Source organism: Petromyzon marinus, chromosome 13, assembly GCF_048934315.1.
Source record: "Petromyzon marinus isolate PM22_M1 ecotype Great Lakes invasive population chromosome 13, UKy_Petmar_22M1.pri1.0, whole genome shotgun sequence".
NCBI lineage: Eukaryota > Metazoa > Chordata > Hyperoartia > Petromyzontiformes > Petromyzontidae > Petromyzon > Petromyzon marinus.
The window spans coordinates 10,510,875-10,530,542 of NC_133679.1; the positions used below are offsets into that span (position 1 = coordinate 10,510,875).

General features: G+C 43.8%; 1 protein-coding gene across 2 annotated transcripts in view; it reads right to left on the reverse strand.

Moving 5' to 3' along the window:
* The window catches only part of LOC116942000 (GRAM domain-containing protein 2A), a 37,250-nt gene extending 17,952 nt beyond the window's left edge, over positions 1-19,298 (reverse strand). Inside the window, exon 1 of one of the 2 annotated variants that reach the window (XM_076066855.1) lies at positions 19,169-19,298. In XM_076066855.1, coding sequence (XP_075922970.1) covers positions 19,169-19,188 — 20 coding nt within the window. In that variant the 5' untranslated portion in view covers positions 19,189-19,298. Of the gene's footprint in view, positions 1-14,454; positions 14,583-19,168 lie in introns of those variants that run through there. The other variant, XM_032953485.2, reaches the window with a different exon arrangement.
* Positions 19,299-19,668: the final 370 nt, after the last annotated feature.

Consider the following 19,668-nt stretch of genomic DNA (forward strand, 5'->3'; position numbering starts at 1 on the left):
CATTTACTCTAACACATACACACACACATACACATACACTCTAACACACACACTTACTCTAACACACACACACTTACTCTAACACACATACACGTTTACTCTAACACACACACATACACACACACATACACACACACACTCTAACACACACACACTTACTCTAACACACACACACATACACACTTACTCTAACACACACATACACATACACACTTACTCTAACACACACACACACTTACTCTAACACACGCACATACACACTTACTCTAACACACATACACACTTACTCTAACACACACACATACACACTTACTCTAACACACACAGATACACACTTACTCTAACACACACACACACACACACTCTAACACACACACACATACAAGTTTACTCTAACACACACACACTCTAACACACACACACTTACTCTAACACACACACATACACACTTACTCTAACACACACACACTTACTCTAACACACTTACTCTAACACACACACATACACACTTACTCTAACACACACACATACACACACACTCTAACACACACATACACACTTACTCTAACACAGACATACACACTTACTCTAACACACACACACTTACTCTAACACACACACACTTACTCTAACACACACACACATACACGTTTACTCTAACACACACACATACACACACACATACACACACACACTCTAACACACACACACTTACTCTAACACACACACACATACACACTTACTCTAACACACACATACACATACACACTTACTCTAACACACACACACACTTACTCTAACACACGCACATACACACTTACTCTAACACACATACACATACACACTTACTCTAACACACACACATACACACTTACTCTAACACACACAGATACACACTTACTCTAACACACACACACACACTCTAACACACACACACATACAAGTTTACTCTAACACACACACACTCTAACACACACACACTTACTCTAACACACACACATACACATTTACTCTAACACACACACACTTACTCTAACACACTTACTCTAACACACACACATACACACTTACTCTAACACACACACATACACAACAACAACAACAACAACCGCCATTCGCCACTAAGTGGCGGTGACGTCACCACGACGCTTGTGCCAGGCTATGTGCACCCTGAGGCCACGTGAAGTGTCGAACGCCCGCTGGCAGGTGGTCACGGGGCAGACCCAGGTGCCACGGGTCGACTGACTGAGATGACTGGCTGATGCACCACCTGTGCCCCCTACTGTGCCAACCTGCTGTGCTTTAGCCACCCGGCGCTCCGCTCGCTGTTGTGAGCGTCGCTCCTCCGCCCTCCGTTGTTGTTGGAGGGCGACTGCCTCCAACTGCCCAGTAGCATCCTTCACGAGCCTCCTCCACAGAGGCCGATCTTGACACCGCTGGTACCAGTCATCGGCAAGTCCACTCAGCTCCACGTCCTCCTGTACCACATCACTCCATCTCTTCTCTAGCCCGTGCCGCGCCCGCTTAGCCCCCTCAATCCGGCCAAACAAAAGCTGTTTCGGCATGCGGTGGCTGGGCATGCGGGCTACATGACCCAGCCATCGCAGCCTTGCCTCCCGGAGGAGCTCACCGATGGGACCCTGCCCAGATCTTTCAAGGATTTGTGAGCTCCTCACACAATCCAGTCTGGTTAAACCCAGGATGGATCGTAGGCAGGCCAGCCTAAATGTTTCTAACCGGCGAAGATGTTCCATTAGGGGGGTCCACGTTTCGCAAGCGTAGAGAAGGGAGGGAATGACCGTGGCCGCGAAGACCTGAAGCTTAGTGCGGAGCGACAGACCAGGTAGCTTCCACACAGCGTTACGCAACCGATGAAAAGATATTGCCGCTCGACTGATTCGGAGTGAGACCTCTGCTGTTAAACTGGAGCCAGTCATAAGCACACTGCCCAGGTATGGGAAACTCTCCACTCTCTCCACAACTGCCCCATCACCGATTGGGAGTTGTGGGGGTGGAGTGTCCGATGGTACAAAATACCCAGGCAGGTGCTTAGTTTTGGTGGGGCTGATGGTAAGGCCCCACCTCTTAGTGGCACGCTCCAGTCTCAGCAGCAGCGTCTCCAACTCCTCCTCTGACTGAGCCGCTATTACCAAGTCATCAGCATACATAACGTGGTTGAGCAATAGGGAGCCATCCCTTGACCGCACCCGGGCATCGATTAGCCTCCCATTATATCTGTACCATATGGAGATTCCCCCGGTACAGCTAATGAAGGCTTCACGAACTACGTGGTCAAAATAGATGTTAAATAATGTGGGAGCCAGAGGACATCCCTGTCGCACCCCAAGGTGTACAGGGAATGGCTCTGACTCCCGGCCACGTAGTTTTACCCGGGCCCGCTCACCATCATGAAGGTCCTTAATGATCGTGAGCAGAGGGTCAGGTACTCCAAAAGCACGAAGAACGACCCAGAGCCCAGGCCTACTGATGGTATCATAGGCCTTGACCAGGTCAATAAAGCAGAGATGTAGGTCTTGTTGGAATTCCCTACACCTCTGCTGTAGCAGACGGACAGAAAATATGGCATCTGTGCAGGACCGCCCTTTCCTGAAACCGCATTGGGGCTCCGCAAGCCTCTCCTCAGCGTGCCTGGCAAGGCGATGCTGAATAATCCTTGCCAGGACCTTTCCCGGCACACTGAGGAGTGAGATGCCCCTGTAGTTGTTACAGTCTGTGCGGTCCCCCTTCTTAAAAAGGGGGACCACCAGGGCATCCTTCCAATCCTGCGGAACCCGTCCAGTGGTCCAGACTGTTGTTATGATGTCATATAGGGCAGTCTGTGCACAAACGCCACCCTCCCTCAGCATTTCGCTTGGGAGATCATCTCTGCCCGCTGCCTTTCCTGGTCTCAGACTCCGGATCGCCTTCAATACTTCCTCAGCAGATGGCACCTCAGCCAGCCACTCACAGGGGGTGACTTCATCCAATATTTGAGGCACCGCAGCCTCAGCAGGGTCATCCTCACTTTGTGCCACGGTGTTTTCCTGGCTGAGGGATTTTCCCTCCCCCAGGACCTCACAGAAATGCACAGCAAATCTGCGAACCTGTTCCTGGGGGTCGGAAATTGGATCACCGTTTTTTCCCCTAATGATGGTAATAGGTGTGGCGCTGCAGGTTACTTTTTTGATGGAGTTAAATAGAGATTTGTGATCACGGGCCACTGAGGCAGACTCCATCTCCTCAGCAACCCGCGACCACCACCCATCCTTGCAGCGCCTCACGGCTCTCCGAACCTCCGAGCGAAGGCTGCGGTAAGCCTCCTCATTCTCTGACGTGGGATTCTGTAGCCGATGACAGTGGGCCTGTCGCTTTTTCTCAACCATCCTGAACAACTCCTCTGTCATCCAGGGTGTCTGGGGAGGTCTGGACCGCGTACCCAAAGCAGCCATTGCAGCTGCATGAGTCACAGTCCTAAACCTCGCCCATTTACCCTCGACATCCGGAGGAGTCGGGGACGATGCCAATCCCAGCCGCAAGCGATGATGAAATTCTCGCTTGCAACTTTCATCAGATAACTGAGACCAGGCCACTTTAGGTTGGAATGGGGTCCTGGGTGTACACCCACCACCGGAGTGGAAGAATGGCAGGCGCATCTTACAGATGACTAGTCGATGGTCAGAGGGCAGATCAGCTCCACGGTAGGTCCTGGTGTCAAGGACATGGGCTCGCATTCGCTGGTCCGTCACTATGTAGTCCAGCAGATGTTCTTGCTTGGACCCGGCATGCATCCATGATGTTGTGTGGATGCGCCGATGCCGGAACAGCGTGTTGGTAATTACAAGCCCATGGGCTGCACAACAATCTAGCAGCCTCCTACCGTTGTTATTGAGCTGATCTGGCCCATGCCCTCCAATCACTCCAGACCAGGTGCCAGTATCATGACCAACTCGGGCATTGAAGTCACCCAACATGATGACTCTATCCCGAGGGGCCACTTTAGCCAGCACCTGTGACAGGAGGTCATAGAAGGCATCTGACTCATCGGCTTTGCCTGCATCCCTCCACGGATGTTCATCTTCGGTGGGGGCATAAGTAACCACGACCACCATTCCTCGCCTCCGGTTGATGGGAAGGCGAGCCCAAAGTAGCCTGGGGCTTACAGCTTCCCACACCTCACCGCCACGCTCCCACGCCCCCTTCATTCTTTTGTTCAAAAGAAGACCCACACCCTGTTGTTTGGCAGTCTGCTGCCCCGAGTAAAGGACTGTCCACCCCTCATGGTGGCAGGAGCCAGAGCCGGTCCACCGGACCTCCTGAATGCCGCATAGATCCAGGCGGTACCGGTCCAGCTCCCGACAGAGGAGTGGCAGCCTCTCCTCTGCAGTGAGCGTTCGAACATTCCACGTGGCCACCCGTAGTGGCTTTTCGTTGTTTCTGGAGTAGCCCCGAGGGTAGGTATTCAATCTCCTGGCTCCGCCAATTGGGGTTTGGCCAGGAGACGTCATAGACGCCTGGCCCCCCGGGGCCTCCGGCACAAGCTTAGTTGTTACATATTTCAGTTTAATTCGTGGTTTCGTGGTAATTAATTGAAGGTGGAGGGGTTACCAGCCCCTCGCACCCGTCCAGAGCCCCCGTTTAGCCCCTGTGGTGGACACATATGCCATGAGGGGAGGAGCCAATCAAAATTGGATCTCCCCCCACAGCGCTGTCCACGACAGAGTTGCCCGTCCGGCACCGCGAGGAGGTAGGGGGTTGTTTAACTCTAACACACACATACACACTTACTCTAACACAGACATACACACTTACTCTAACACACACATACACACTTACTCTAACACACACACACATACAAGTTTACTCTAACACACACACACTTACTCTAACACACACACACACTTACTCTAACACACACACATACACACTTACTCTAACACACACACACTTACTCTAACACACACACACTTACTCTAACACACACACACATACACACTTACTCTAACACACATACACACACACTCTAACACACACATACACACTTACTCTAACACAGACATACACACTTACTCTAACACACACATACACACTTACTCTAACACACACATACACACTCTAACACACACACAGATATACACTCTAACACACACACATACACACTTACTCTAACACACACACACTTACTCTAACACACACACATACACACTTACTCTAACACACACACACTTACTCTAACACACACACTTACTCTAACACACACATACACACTTACTCTAACACACACATACACACTTACTCTAACACACACACAGATATACACTCTAACACACACACATACACACTTACTCTAACACACACATACACACTTACTCTAACACACACACATACACACTTACTCTAACACACACACATACACACACACTCTAACACACACACATACACACTTACTCTAACACACATACACACTTACTCTAACACACACACATACACACTTACTCTAACACACACACATACACACTTACTCTAACACACACACACTTACTCTAACACACACACACACACACTTACTCTAACACACACATACACACTTACTCTAACACACACACACATACACACTTACTCTAACACACACACACTTACTCTAACACACACACACACACTTACTCTAACACACACATACACACTTACTCTAACACACACACACTTACTCTAACACACACACACACACACTTACTCTAACACACACATACACACTTACTCTAACACACACACACATACACACTTACTCTAACACACACACACTTACTCTAACACACACACACACACTTACTCTAACACACACATACACACTTACTCTAACACACACACACATACACACTTACTCTAACACACACACACTTACTCTAACACACACACACTTACTCTAACACACACACTTACTCTAACACACACACATACACACTCTAACACACACACATACACACACACTCTAACACACACACATACACACTTACTCTAACATACACACATACACACTTACTCTAACACACTTACTCTAACACACATACACGCTTACTCTAACACACATACACGCTTACTCTAACACACACATACACACTTACTCTAACACACACACACTTACTCTAACACACACACACATACACACTTACTCTAACACACACACATTTACTCTAACACACACACATATATACACTTACTCTAACACACCCACACATATACACACCATGTCCTGTGGCTATCCAAGCAGCCACCGAAACCCCCCCCCCCCACCATTAATATTTCACGGGTCAATCTGTCAGCTGCAAGACAGAGAGGGGCAACCACTCTTGAAAGAGGAGTGTGTGTGTGTTACAGTAAGAGAGGTGTGTGTTACAGTAAGAGAGGTGTGTGTTACAGTAAGAGAGGTGTGTGTGTTACAGTAAGAGAAGTGTGTGTGTGTGTTACAGTAAGAGAGGTGTGTGTTACAGTAAGAGAGGTGTGTGTTACAGTAAGAGAGGTGTGTGTTACAGTAAGAGAGGTGTGTGTGTTACAGTAAGAGAGGTGTGTGTTACAGTAAGAGAGGTGTGTGTGTGTTACAGTAAGAGAGGTGTGTGTTACAGTAAGAGAGGTGTGTGTGTTACAGTAAGAGAGGTGTGTGTGTTACAGTAAGAGAAGTGTGTGTGTGTGTTACAGTAAGAGAGGTGTGTGTTACAGTAAGAGAGGTGTGTGTTACAGTAAGAGAGGTGTGTGTTACAGTAAGAGAGGTGTGTGTTACAGTAAGAGAGGTGTGTGTGTTACAGTAAGAGAGGTGTGTGTTACAGTAAGAGAGGTGTGTGTGTGTTACAGTAAGAGAGGTGTGTGTTACAGTAAGAGAGGTGTGTGTTACAGTAAGAGAGGTGTGTGTGTTACAGTAAGAGAGGTGTGTGTGTAAGAGGTGTGTGTGTAAGAGGTGTGTGTGTAAGAGGTGTGTGTTACAGTAAGAGAGGTGTGTGTGTGTTACAGTAAGAGAGGTGTGTGTGTGTTACAGTAAGAGAGGTGTGTGTGTTACAGTAAGAGAGGTGTGTGTGTTACAGTAAGAGAGGTGTGTGTGTTACAGTAAGAGAGGTGTGTGTGTTACAGTAAGAGAGGCGTGTGTGTCACAGTAAGAGAGGTGTGTGTAAGAGAGGTGTGTGTTACAGTAAGAGAGGTGTGTGTGTGTTACAGTAAGAGAGGTGTGTGTTACAGTAAGAGAGGTGTGTGTGTGTTACAGTAAGAGAGGTGTGTGTGTTACAGTAAGAGAGGTGTGTGTTACAGTAAGAGAGGTGTGTGTGTTACAGTAAGAGAGGTGTGTGTGTTACAGTAAGAGAGATGTGTGTGTGTGAGAGGTGTGTGTTACAGTAAGAGAGGTGTGTGTGTAAGAGGTGTGTGTGTAAGAGGTGTGTGTGTGTAAGCGGTGTGTATGTTTGAGTAAGAGGTGTGTGTGTGTGAGTAAGAGGTGTGTGAGTAAGAGGTGTGTGTGTAAGAGGTGTGTGTGTAAGAGGTGTGTGTGTAAGAGGTGTGTGTGTAAGAGGTGTGTGTGTGAGTAAGAGGTGTGTGTGTGAGTAAGAGGTGTCTGTGTGAGTAAGAGGTGTATGTGTAAGAGGTGTGTGTGTAATAGAGGTGTGTGTGTAATAGAGGTGTGTGTGTGTAATAGAGGTGTGTGTGTAAGAGAGATGTGTGTGTGTATTGTAGGCGACAGGTGTCTGTTTTCGTCTCCGTCTCTTTTTGGTTGTTGAGCTCGTTTAGCTGTGTTGCTTGGCTCGGTATTTCTCCGTGAGAGCTCGGTTATCAGCGCAAAGGTTAATATATATGCGTATGTGTGATCGCCACATTGGCTGACCCTAATGTGCTGCTGCTGTCACTGACATCGTAGCTACGGCATTAATGTCTGAGACGGGTGATGTGTCTGCACGCAGGCACGCTTGCAGCTATCATCATATAAGTTACTAGCTGTACTACCAGGCTTCGCCCGGGACTTGGATTCACCACGCCCGGCCGCCTTTGTCTCCCCAGTGGCGATGTTCACACACCACACCAGTTACTCGTTTGAGGCTGAGTCGACCTAGGGGAGGCCCAGGACCGGTTAAAATAATCGTCACCGGTGGTGGCCGTGAGCGGCAATACAATGCGTTACGCTTCCACGTGCGCGGGTCACGTGACAGATTTGACGTCACAGCTCACTTGCCGTGTAAAAAATAAATGCGTTATTGAGCCCACCCCCCAAAAAACACAAAAGTTTATTTTTTATAATTTTTGCATGGTGTACAGTCTGGAAGGTACCCACATGGCAAATTTCAAGTTTGTTGCATGTCGGGAAGTACGCTAAACATTTTGAACAGACACACATATTCACAACTTTGCCTTTTATATATATGGAGACTAACGGAAATGTAGCATTTTATTTCTGGAACTGCATTTATCGCAGAGTACAAGAGGCCGTAATTTGTATCCAGCTTCATTAGCTTTTTACAGAGAAATTCCTCTTTTCTGTGATCTTATTACCAGCGACTCCTATTATCCGCAACTTCCCCTCCCCCGCCCAACCCGGCGAATAAACTAAGTAATTAATATTGCAAATGCGGATAATAGGATCAGCGAAATCGATCTCAAATCACCACAGTTAAGAGGAGCTGTGTATTATATTTATACGTTCAGACATTTACCTCCAAAAAAACCTATGTACTATTAAAGCATTGACGTGTGTGTGTGTTATTGTATGTATGTTAAACTTTCTTTCCACCGTATGCAGACCATAGTTCCATTTATTTGGTATAGCCCTGTGAGCCATTCGGCTTTTGAATCGGGTGCAACCGCAACAAACAAAAAACAAAAACATGAACAAGAAAACATCTTAAAGTGATTATGTGACTGTGCAAACATAAAATCCAGGGAAAAATCTAAATATTCCTGAAATAGCACCGTACACCAACGCTGTGTGCAAAAATCCCAGTGGGATGCAAGTCAAACAACAACAACAACAATCGTGCTATTCGAAGGTGCGGTTAGCACGGTTGGATACGTACGGCGTATAACTCTAAAACCAAAGGTTAGGATGAGCAATGAGAAAAGACATCAGCAAAAGTTTAGACCTTTGCAGAAGGAAAGTTTTGATCTGGAGAGCGAGCGGGAACGCTTGTTCTGTTGATTGATTGCTCGCTAGAGAGACTCCTATTGACAGATGACAGAATTGCATATTTCAAATCGTACGAATGTACTACGGTATTGATTTTTTTTCAACAAATGTTTTCATAATGTTCAATATGTTCTATTGACGTATTTGAAAATGTAATGTCACTTTTGGATCCTAAAAATAAAAGGGCTGGAGAGTAAGGATGAGCCCGTTTGTACACGGCGGCAGTGCCAAAGAATCCTACACTAATTGTTCATAGATGTTTTACAAAAGTAATACTTTATAGAGTAATACAGATACGAACTTATTGATGTTTTTTTTTTTAAATCCCAGAAATAGCTCCAGTAAACCAAAATATTTCTGTGTGTATATGCATATTTCAAATGATGCTTCATTCAGGACCACGTACAGTAAGTATGTAAGTAAGCCAGGATGTTGAAGTAATATTTACATCTTCCTGTCTATGGAACAGACACACCGGGTGCGCTGGGAGAATACCGCTGACGTGTGTGCCATACATATTTTATATATGGTGGAATGTTTGCCGAGGTCTGAATAATACATCAGGACGTTCCTTAATTACACGTTTGGGATACTTAAGTGGGGCAATTGTACAGCACACCTGGACCCGAAGCCAGCCAGACACTTGATATATAAATGTGACGTTTTAAAATTACTTCTAGTCCAATATTGACATTAATTTAAGTCATTACATTAAAAAAAACATATTCTCCAGATTGTAAGATGCTTCGGAGGGTAAGACGCACCACAAAGTGTTCCTCGTGTCAGGAAAGTTACGCAAAATATGGTCTTGCGCGCACACACACACACATGCTGTCCGGTTAATAAGACGCACTGACGTAATTTTTGCATGAAACAAAATATTAGGAAATCATGCTGTGTTGGCAATGGCGCTCATTACTCAACACACTAATAAACAACACGGCCTTAACAGAACACGCATACATATACACAAATGTAATCGGTGACAGTTTTGGCAATGGTCCATCTTCATAGCACATGAACAGAGACCAGAGAGATGAGCGTTAATAAGCGTTGGATACTGCACTCGCCACTACTGGGCCTGATGAAAATTGAAATGTATTTATTGATGACGACATGTACGGTGCGAAAGAAGTTCGACATGCATACAAATAGGCATATGCATAGTTACCTAATAGTAGCTATCGATTACCAGACAAGGGGTTTGCCAGGTTTATCTTTGATCCTGAAAGCAATTGCAGGTACGGTATCGTAATATTTGGCCAGTTCTGATACCTTGCTAATGTTTGTCACACCAGATAACGAATGAATGTGGGTGAAGGGTGGAGTGGGTTTGTTTTATTAGCCTACGGGTCGACGTGGAAATGAGTCAACTCAGGATTTTCTACACGCCAAAAAGGAAACTTTCATCATTCACGTGTTTGCGTCATGACAACATCCCACGTAATTGACATCAACCAGATGCTGTAAACCACTCTTGATAAGCGCACACCGACTCAACGCCGTTTCCACATTAGCCTCGGACCAAAATCGCCTGGAATGTGCCCGATCTGGGAAGGAAGGCAGATCTTCAGCCTGCATGTTGCTTCGATTGGTAATCACCATGAACAAACAGGTTGTTGTTATAGGCAGTGTGGCTATGTGGTGGGTTCACATTGATGTATTGTAGAATCAGAATCGGAATATTTATTCATTATTGGAGGAATCCGATGAGCTATAAAGCTCCTTTTCACAGATGTCCAGTAGATCTGTGTTCTCGTGTCGAGGTGCCCAACGACTACCGACCACCATTGACCAGTGTGGTGAAGTATGGTCAAAAAACCCACGCGCGATAGAGACGCCCGTATCCCTTATCTAACACGTTTGACATAAAGCCATAGAGGAAGTACTGCACTCTACATTGTTCCATTCAATTAACTCGGTGGTTCTTAACTTTTACTGCAGCCTCGCACCCCTTTGTATAATGTTAATAAATACATAAGTTGGATTAAGTAGTTGTACTTATGTGCCCGTGCTTCATTTGTGTTTCGATGATTTACCTTCTGAGAAAATCTGGAATGTCTCGCACCCCCAGAAAGGGCATCACGCACCCCGTGTACCCCAGGTTAAGAACCACTGATTTAAAGTGGAGAATCTAGAGAAGCTTTTATGTGGATATACTTTTAATAGGTTTGTCTCATCACTGATATAACTTTTTTTTACTTCAAAGAATGTTTCGAGACTGGAGAGTCGTTTTCGTTATTTACATGATTTATGATTTTTGTTTCATTTATTATCGCTTCTGAAGTCCCAGTTTGCAGGAGAGTAACAGCATAATGACATTTATTGAGTTATTTCAAGTACATGATCTTTGGTGTGGTTATAACTGAAAATATTTCCACCATATCGAGTATAGTTATCACGAGATACATGGCTATTATTTACGTACCTACTCCAGTCTGCCAGAGAACTGGAAAATATTCAGTCAGAAATGACGCACTTAATTGTTATATGTGCTGGTATACTATTTACCTAATAAATTATTCTGTTGAAGCCATCTATTGATTAACCTTTAAATAACAAATTAGCAAATGATGCACTGCAATTATAATTTGACAGACACTTAAGCACTGCCACGATATTGCTTTTAACATTGACCTTTTATAACATAAACCAGCCTTTTACCCGTCCAAGGACGGGTGTATTGCAGTAAATCTGAAACTTGCAAGCGAAAATCAGACCGCGATGTGATATTCATTGCATCAATTCGTGTGCAATTTGTAAGGCCGCGGTGACACAGAATTATTTCATTTTAAGGTTATAGCGTCACGGAGATCGCGTGACGTGAGTGTTCTGCCTTTGCAGTGAGTGTTGTAAGTTGACGCTGAGGAGGGGGGAGGAGGCGCCTCGCCCCCCCCATGTGGAGTGACGTCAGCTGCTAATTATTATTAATGGAGGGGGGGTATCCATTCGGAAGACGTCACCTCTTCATGATTATTAATGAGGGGGCTGGCTGACGTGGAGTGACGTCACGCGTGGGACACACAGACATTCTTGGCTCATTATAGTGGTAAATAAGTTCCATGACAGAATTGTGATCTTAGATGACAATGCAAGAGGCTGTCAAACTATTCAGGTCATATTCTTTGGGTCTTTTGGTAAAGCCACGTAGATAGAAAAATTAATAAAAATAATCACAATATCAAGACGTTTCGATCGCAACACAAGCAATCGTCATCAGGTGAGAGCTGCTGAAGCAGGAAAAAATATATGTAGGGAGCGCTGCTCAGGGGCAGGGAGTTTTAAAGGTTTGAGATGGGTGTAGCTGAAGGGTCAATCACATGTAGGTGAAAGAGGAAAAAATAAAAACACCAGAAATTATTACAAAACTGTGTATATTGTACACAAATAGGTCACCGTGGAAATAGGCGTAACTTAAGCAATTGCTTTGTCCTCTGTGTTCAAGAATGTATAAGCTCTGCTCTTCTTTGTTCCCCACTTGCTATTGTTCTACGTAATATGTTCCAGTCTAAGATACGCACTTTAACTACCGTACGAAGGCATTCGGAACAACATGCTGTACTTTAATGAGAGCCGATTACGTGTGAATGTTGTTTTCAATGTTACATCGTTGAACACAAAATACATCTTTGTATTTTGTGTTACCACGTGTATATTCTTATTTAACAACGATTTTAGCACAGTCTTATAAATTATAAGCCGGGGGTTTATCATTTAACTTATGTGCGTGTCTAGGGAGCAGCTGCGAGCGACAATGCATGCAGCGGCGTCCAAGGTAATTTGCATTAAGAAACAATGCATTATTCTTTGTTTGGGCGACAGGCAAACAAAAATAACCACGGCAAGCAATTGCTTGCGGTGGAAATGACAGGAGAAAATGACTTTCTCGTCCAGTTAATAAGTAATGAGAGAAGACTCTTGTCAGTCTAGCCATTGAAGTGGGCGCAACGGGGTTTGCTTCATAGCCACGAGGAATTGTCTGAAGAATCTCCCTTTGAATAATTGATCGCATCTGCATCAACAGGAAAAAACGTATTGTTTGTCATCTCCCGTTGACGCGTGGCTTGTTGTTTCGCTTGAAAAGAAAAACAAAACGCCACATTACAGTAGTGCTTTTGCGGAGAGCCACCTGCCATCGATCCATCGTTTAAGGAAAAAACAAAATTTCCCAGCAATTTTTTTTGCCTTTCGCTCTGAAATACCCATCGCGGATCGTAAATATTTGTCTTTCTACACGGAAAATAAAATGACACGCTAAGACTGTAACTTTGCATTGTAATACGATGCAAATGCTGATATGTAGGATGGTTGGGCGCCACGGTGGCTAGGAGATGTTAACTACCTCGCCTGATATACAGGAGGTCGTGGGTTCGATCCCGATCCCGACCCTGACTCCTGTTGTAATATTTGGAGTTTGCATGTTCTCCCCGCGGTCGCGTGAATTTTGGTCCAGATCCTCCGGTTTTCCCCTCCACATTTAGAATCAACATGCGCGTGGAGAGAGTTTGGCTGCTATACAATTCGACGTGATAAGCTACTTCGTTGAGCTATCATTTGTGCCCAGGTCGCTTCTGAAAAAGAGCTGTATAATAATTCAGTGGGCCTCACCTGGTAAAATAAAAAAAATAGTTTAGATAAGTTCTTGCTAATCTTCCGGTTTTTTTATATTGTGCAATTGCACAGGCTGTTCAATATAACACATAATGTAAATCGTGGCTAATTGGGGGGAATTTTCTTGGAAACTTCCTTGGATGGTGGGTTTAACAAATATGTATATTTTACTGTACTATTGATCGGCGTTTTGCTAACGTTATTTATAGAAACAAGATACGGATATGTTGTAGTTGCTGATGATGCATTAGAGCTCCCTCTGGATTTAAGTAAGGGCATACTTGATGCTGCAAGAAGTACCTCACAAAGCGCTGATGGAATCGTTAAAGCAAGATGTCTCTACAGCGTAGTGCACGATGCTTGTGGTTATTGGTGTTTTAGTTTTGCACTTTGTCACTTAGCCTTGACCTTGTCTATAGCTTGATTTGTATAAAAGCCTTGAATACGAGGAAGACATACAACTGCTGGCAATAAATGTTATAATGTTTCCAATATCAACCTCAATGCCAGTTCAATATAACCTAAATGATTGTATAAGTAGGTCTGGTGGTAATGAAAGCCAATGCACTTAAATATTCATCTTATGAGATCTGTGCCTGCATTTTCACGGACACTCACATTTAATTACAACATATACTGTACAAAATATTTTTTGCTGAATGAGGTCGTATGTGCCTAAACTAATGGTTTCTCACCTCAACCCATCATCCTTCTGGGGTCGATTAAACGAGTACCACTTTGTTGGGAAGTCAACAGTCATTGTCCTATGGAGAGGCTCGACCCCGCCAGAGGAATGTGGAATTTCCACCACTGGCTTAGGGCTGTAAACATGAAATAAGCACCAATGCCTCAATATTCAATTGAGCAGAAAATCACTTTTCATTATTTGCCTCAAAGCGAATAGTTTCTCAATTATGCCGGCTAATACAATGCAGTAAAATTAAACATGTCATCATTCTATTTCTCATGGGATATATAATATTAAACATACTACAATAAACTAACTTGGCTCTACTGTTTGTTGCTAGTTTAACTTAAAAAAACTGTTTAGTAATATACATTAAATAAAAGATTCTCAATATAGGCAAATGTTACCAACAGCTTTCAGAGTAGTGTGGCAAAGTTAGGTCAAGTAACCCCCTCACACGGCATTTGTTTGCAATAGGGCTGTACAAGTAATATAGTGTTGATTTAACCTACTTACAAAAGTACGATGTATAGCTCAAAGAGTAGAGTGCTGTAGCGTGAAAGTTTCTTCATTCTGATTTTTAAGGGTACCTATATTATTAAATATAGTACTAAGAATCTGCCCTTAAAGGCCAGTTTCACATAAACGTAGTTTTAAATACAGTACTGTATTATATCATGGAACCTCCATCATGGAACCTCCATCATGGGACCTCCATCATGGGACCTCCCTTGCCAGTATCATATTCTTATAGTACTGTATTAGTCTATATTTTAGAACATTGTAAAAAATTAAAGCAGATGGCCGGTCTGAATAAAAAAAACACATGCTTAAGGGGTTCAGATGTTTTATGTGTATGAAACAGCAGATCTAAATGACCATACTTGACTTACACTGCTTGTAATGCAGGCCTTTGAATGTTGAGCCCTGTTCTGGTTACTGAGTGGGCATACCATGCAACAATAATTAAAATAATTGTGTGCTGATGACAATGACCCATATCCCTCATTAGCGAGATAAGGAAAACGAATCCCCATGGGGCGGCACGTGAGGTCATGCACAATTGCTCAGGACAAAGATTAATGGAAAAGCTAACGCTATATTAAATCTAGTTAAGTTAGTGTCGCGTGCTTTCGATGTAACCAGGGTCTCATTGTTGTTTAATAATTATTTTCTGCATTACTTCTTGTCTCTTACAGTACTGGTAATGCCTGTCTCTTCTTTACTGATGTGTCTGTGACGTTTGTGTCGACACATTGCCACGCCGTTATGTGAGTGCACAAGCGCCTGAAGACAAACATTAGATATGGACCAAGGTATGCATGTGAATGTACCAGGTTAATTTACAGACAGCAAGATTAATTTCTGATGACAAACAAAATGGAGCACTTAGGGATGTCTTCCCGATTTTTGTATTAATCCAATGAAATCAAATAATTAGGCCAAGATTCGAACATTTTAGATGATCAAAGCAAATGTTTTGTTTCCGACTGTTCTATACAGTGAGGGAAAAAAGTATTTGATCCCCTGCTGATTTTGTACGTTTGCCCACTGACAAAGAAATAATCAGTCTATAATTTTAATGGTAGGTTTATTTGAACAATGAGAGACAGAATAACAACAAAAAATCCAGAAAAACGCATGTCAAAAATGTTATAAATTGATTTGCATTTTAATGAGGGAAATAAGTAATTGACCCCTCTGCAAAACATGACTTAGTAGTTGGTGACAAAACCCTTGTTGGCAATCACAGAGGTCAGACGTTTCTTGTAGTTGGCCACCAGCTTTGCACACATCTCAGGAGGGATATTGTCCCACTCCTCTTTGCAGATCTTCTCCAAGTCATTAAGGTTTCGAGGCTGACGTTTGGTAACTCGAACCTGCAGCTCCCTCCACAGATTTTCTATGGGATTAAGGTCTGGAGACTGGCTAGGCCACTCCAGGACCTTAATGTGGTTCTTCCTGAGCCGCTTCTTTGTTGCCTTGGCCGTGTGTTTTGGGTCATTGTCATGCAGGAATACCCATCCACGACCCACTCCCAATGCCCTGGCTGAGGGAAGGAGGTTCTCACCCAAGATTTGACGGTACATGGCCCCGTCCATCGTCCCTATGATGCAGTGAAGTTGGCCTGTCCCCTTAGCAGAAAAACACCCCCAAAGCATAATGTTTCTACCTCCATGTTTGACGATGGGGATGGTGTTCTTGGGGTCATAGGCAGCATTCCTCCTCCTCCAAACACGGCGAGTTGAGTTGATGCCAAAGAGCTTCATTTTGGTCTCATCTGACTACAACACTTTCACCCAGTTGTTCTCTGAATCATTCAGATGTTCATTGGCAAACTTCAGACGGGCATGTATATGTGCTTTCTTGAGCAGGGGGACCTTGCGGGTGATGCAGGATTTCAGTCCTTCACGGCGTAGTGTGTTACCAATTGTTTTCTTGGTGACTATGGTCCCAGCTGCCTTGAGATCATTGACAAGATCCTCCCGTGTAGTTCTGGGCTGATTCCTCACCGTTTTCATGATCATTGCAACTCCACGAGGTGAGATCTTGCATGGAGCCCCAGGCCGAGGGAGATTGACAGTTCTTTTGTGTTTCTTCCATTTGCCAATAATCGCACCAACTATTGTCACCTTCTCACCAAGTTGCTTGGCAATGGTCTTGTAGCCCATTCCAGCCTTGTGTAGGTCTACAATATTGTCCCTGACATCCTTGGAGAGCTCTTTGGTCTTGGCCATGGTGGAGAGTTTGGAATTTGTTTGATTGATTGCTTCTGTGGACAGGTGTCTTTTAAACAGGTAACAAGCTGAGATTAGGAGCACTCCCTTTCAGAGTGTGCTCCTAATCTCAGCTCGTTACCTGTATAAAAGACACCTGGGAGCCAGAATTCTTTCTGATTGAGAGGGGGTCAAATACTTATTTCCCTCATTAAAATGCAAATTAATTTATAACATTTTTGACATGCGTTTTTCTGGATTTTTGTTGTTGTTATTCTGTCTCTCACTGTTCAAATAAACCTACCATTAAAATTATAGACTGATCATTTCTTTGTCAGTGGGCAAACGTAGAAAATCAGCAGGGGATCAAATACTTTTTTCCCTCACTGTACGTGTGGGATCACATGAAATGATGTCACTTCAGCACTTTTTATTCCACAGAAAGTGCCTTCACCATGGCATTACGTGACATCACTTTGGTTAGCACGAATGCACGTTGAATGGCCCGAAAATCTGAAGATTATTTTTTTTAATTCCTTAAACACCTCATTTCTGAAATTTGTACCTGGCAGTTATTCCTCGCACTATCCCGACTGTGTTGTGGATTAGTGCACAGCAGTTGTGGCTTATGTGTGAAATGTTTTATGTTGGGCAGGGGGGGAGAACTGGCATAGGGTTGAACTGTCATGGACGGGGTATCTTCTTGAAGACCACTTTCTCAGCAACTTTTCAAGAGAGTGCTCATTCCGATGATTATAGATGCCCTTAAGTGAGCTGTAGTTTGCGCGACCCGGCTGATCGATGCCAGTTTCCTCCTCAGAGAACCAATGTCCGGTTTTTATGTCGAGAGGGAAGCTTTAGTGCTGTGGCACAAAGCCAAGGTTTAAGTACGTTTTCTGACCCCCTCGAAGCAGCTGTTTCCGAGCCAGTGACATAAAACTGACAAGGCAGTTTCTGCCTATACGTCTCACGCAATAAGAAGTGAATTGTTTGAGCGGATTCACAAAAATCATACATATTTTCTGCACTATTTATGTCAAGGGTTACCCCAAAATCGTGTGTTCGAGATGCACTGAACTCTACACTTAGACATACCAACCAAAATGCTAAAGAGTGACAGTGTTGTTGGCCAAAAAAATCTGAAAGCATAAAAAATTGCATTCTTTTACGGTAATTATGAACGCGTAAGTAAGCCTTGCCATTTTAGTTAACACTGTGCTTCCATCTAGATTTGAAGTTTTCGTGACTGCAGGGATCCATACTCTTTGGTTCTTTTGGTAAAGCCGTGACTTTACTGAAAGAACCAGAGTATTGTGCTTCCGTTCATACAATACAGGGTAAATGTGAAACATACAGAATGTTCTCTTACAAGCTTTTATTACATGTTTCTATGGAACACTTTATTAATAGATATATTTTCACCGTAACATACTGTATGAATAACGTCTCTCAATAATATTGCAGATACACAAGCCATGGTTTCAATTTGAACCATGTCATATATTTTTTTTATTAAGTGCATTTTATCTTGATGCCACTGTATAACTTACAATTTTATAGTATTGCACTTATGTGGCTGCATTAAAACATTCACTGGAATGAAATAACAGTGTCTTGTTCATAACAATTATTATCAGAAGAATTGTCGTGTACTTAAAATTACATGTACAATTGAAAATAAAACGTTACACAAGTTGAAATAATCATAAATATAATATACAGAAATATATGTCAAGGTAATGTCATGTGGTTGATATGACAGAATGTCATCGGTTTTTCTTCACATTATTTAAGCAAGTAACGTGCAAGAAATGTATTTCGCACAATAACGTCACATGACCCAGCTATTATTAACTCATACGGTACAAACGGAAACATATGGCACGTGACATGAGATGGTGTCGCTCACCAGATATATTCGATAACCAATATAAACAAACTGTCTCTTGCAAGGTGTGTATGATACGTCTCTGGGACACTTATCAAAATGAAAAAGCCACTTACCCCTGCTGTGACTTATCCATTGCAAATAAAGGGCCTCGCTGTACCGACTGGGTGACAGCAGAATAGCAGTGCTGCAGTTGACAGTCAGCGGTATGCACTTTTAAATTCGCCCGCTGTTGTTGTGCATTGCGGTGGCACGGTTGCCTAATAAATGTAACAGGACTCGAGGCGAGAGAGTGCGTGGGGGTTGGCCCGTTATGTCACTCTTAGCAGGTGTGATCTCATCGTCACAATTGGTTGAAGCAACCAAGCCTGCTTTCCTGCCGTTGGCCTCTTCAACGCTGTTTAAATGACAGGTTGCCTTTTGCCCAATGACTCCACGTTGCACCGTAATTATTCAAAAGTTTCTTTATGGGGCGTGTAACCAGATAAGTGAGGGGTGGGGGGATCCGGCTGTGAGTCACACGAGACTTGCGCCTTGTAAATTCGCAACATGCTAACGGTAAACACTCACAAGCGCGCTGGCATACTCATAAAGGAAAGAAGTAATCCTAATGTGT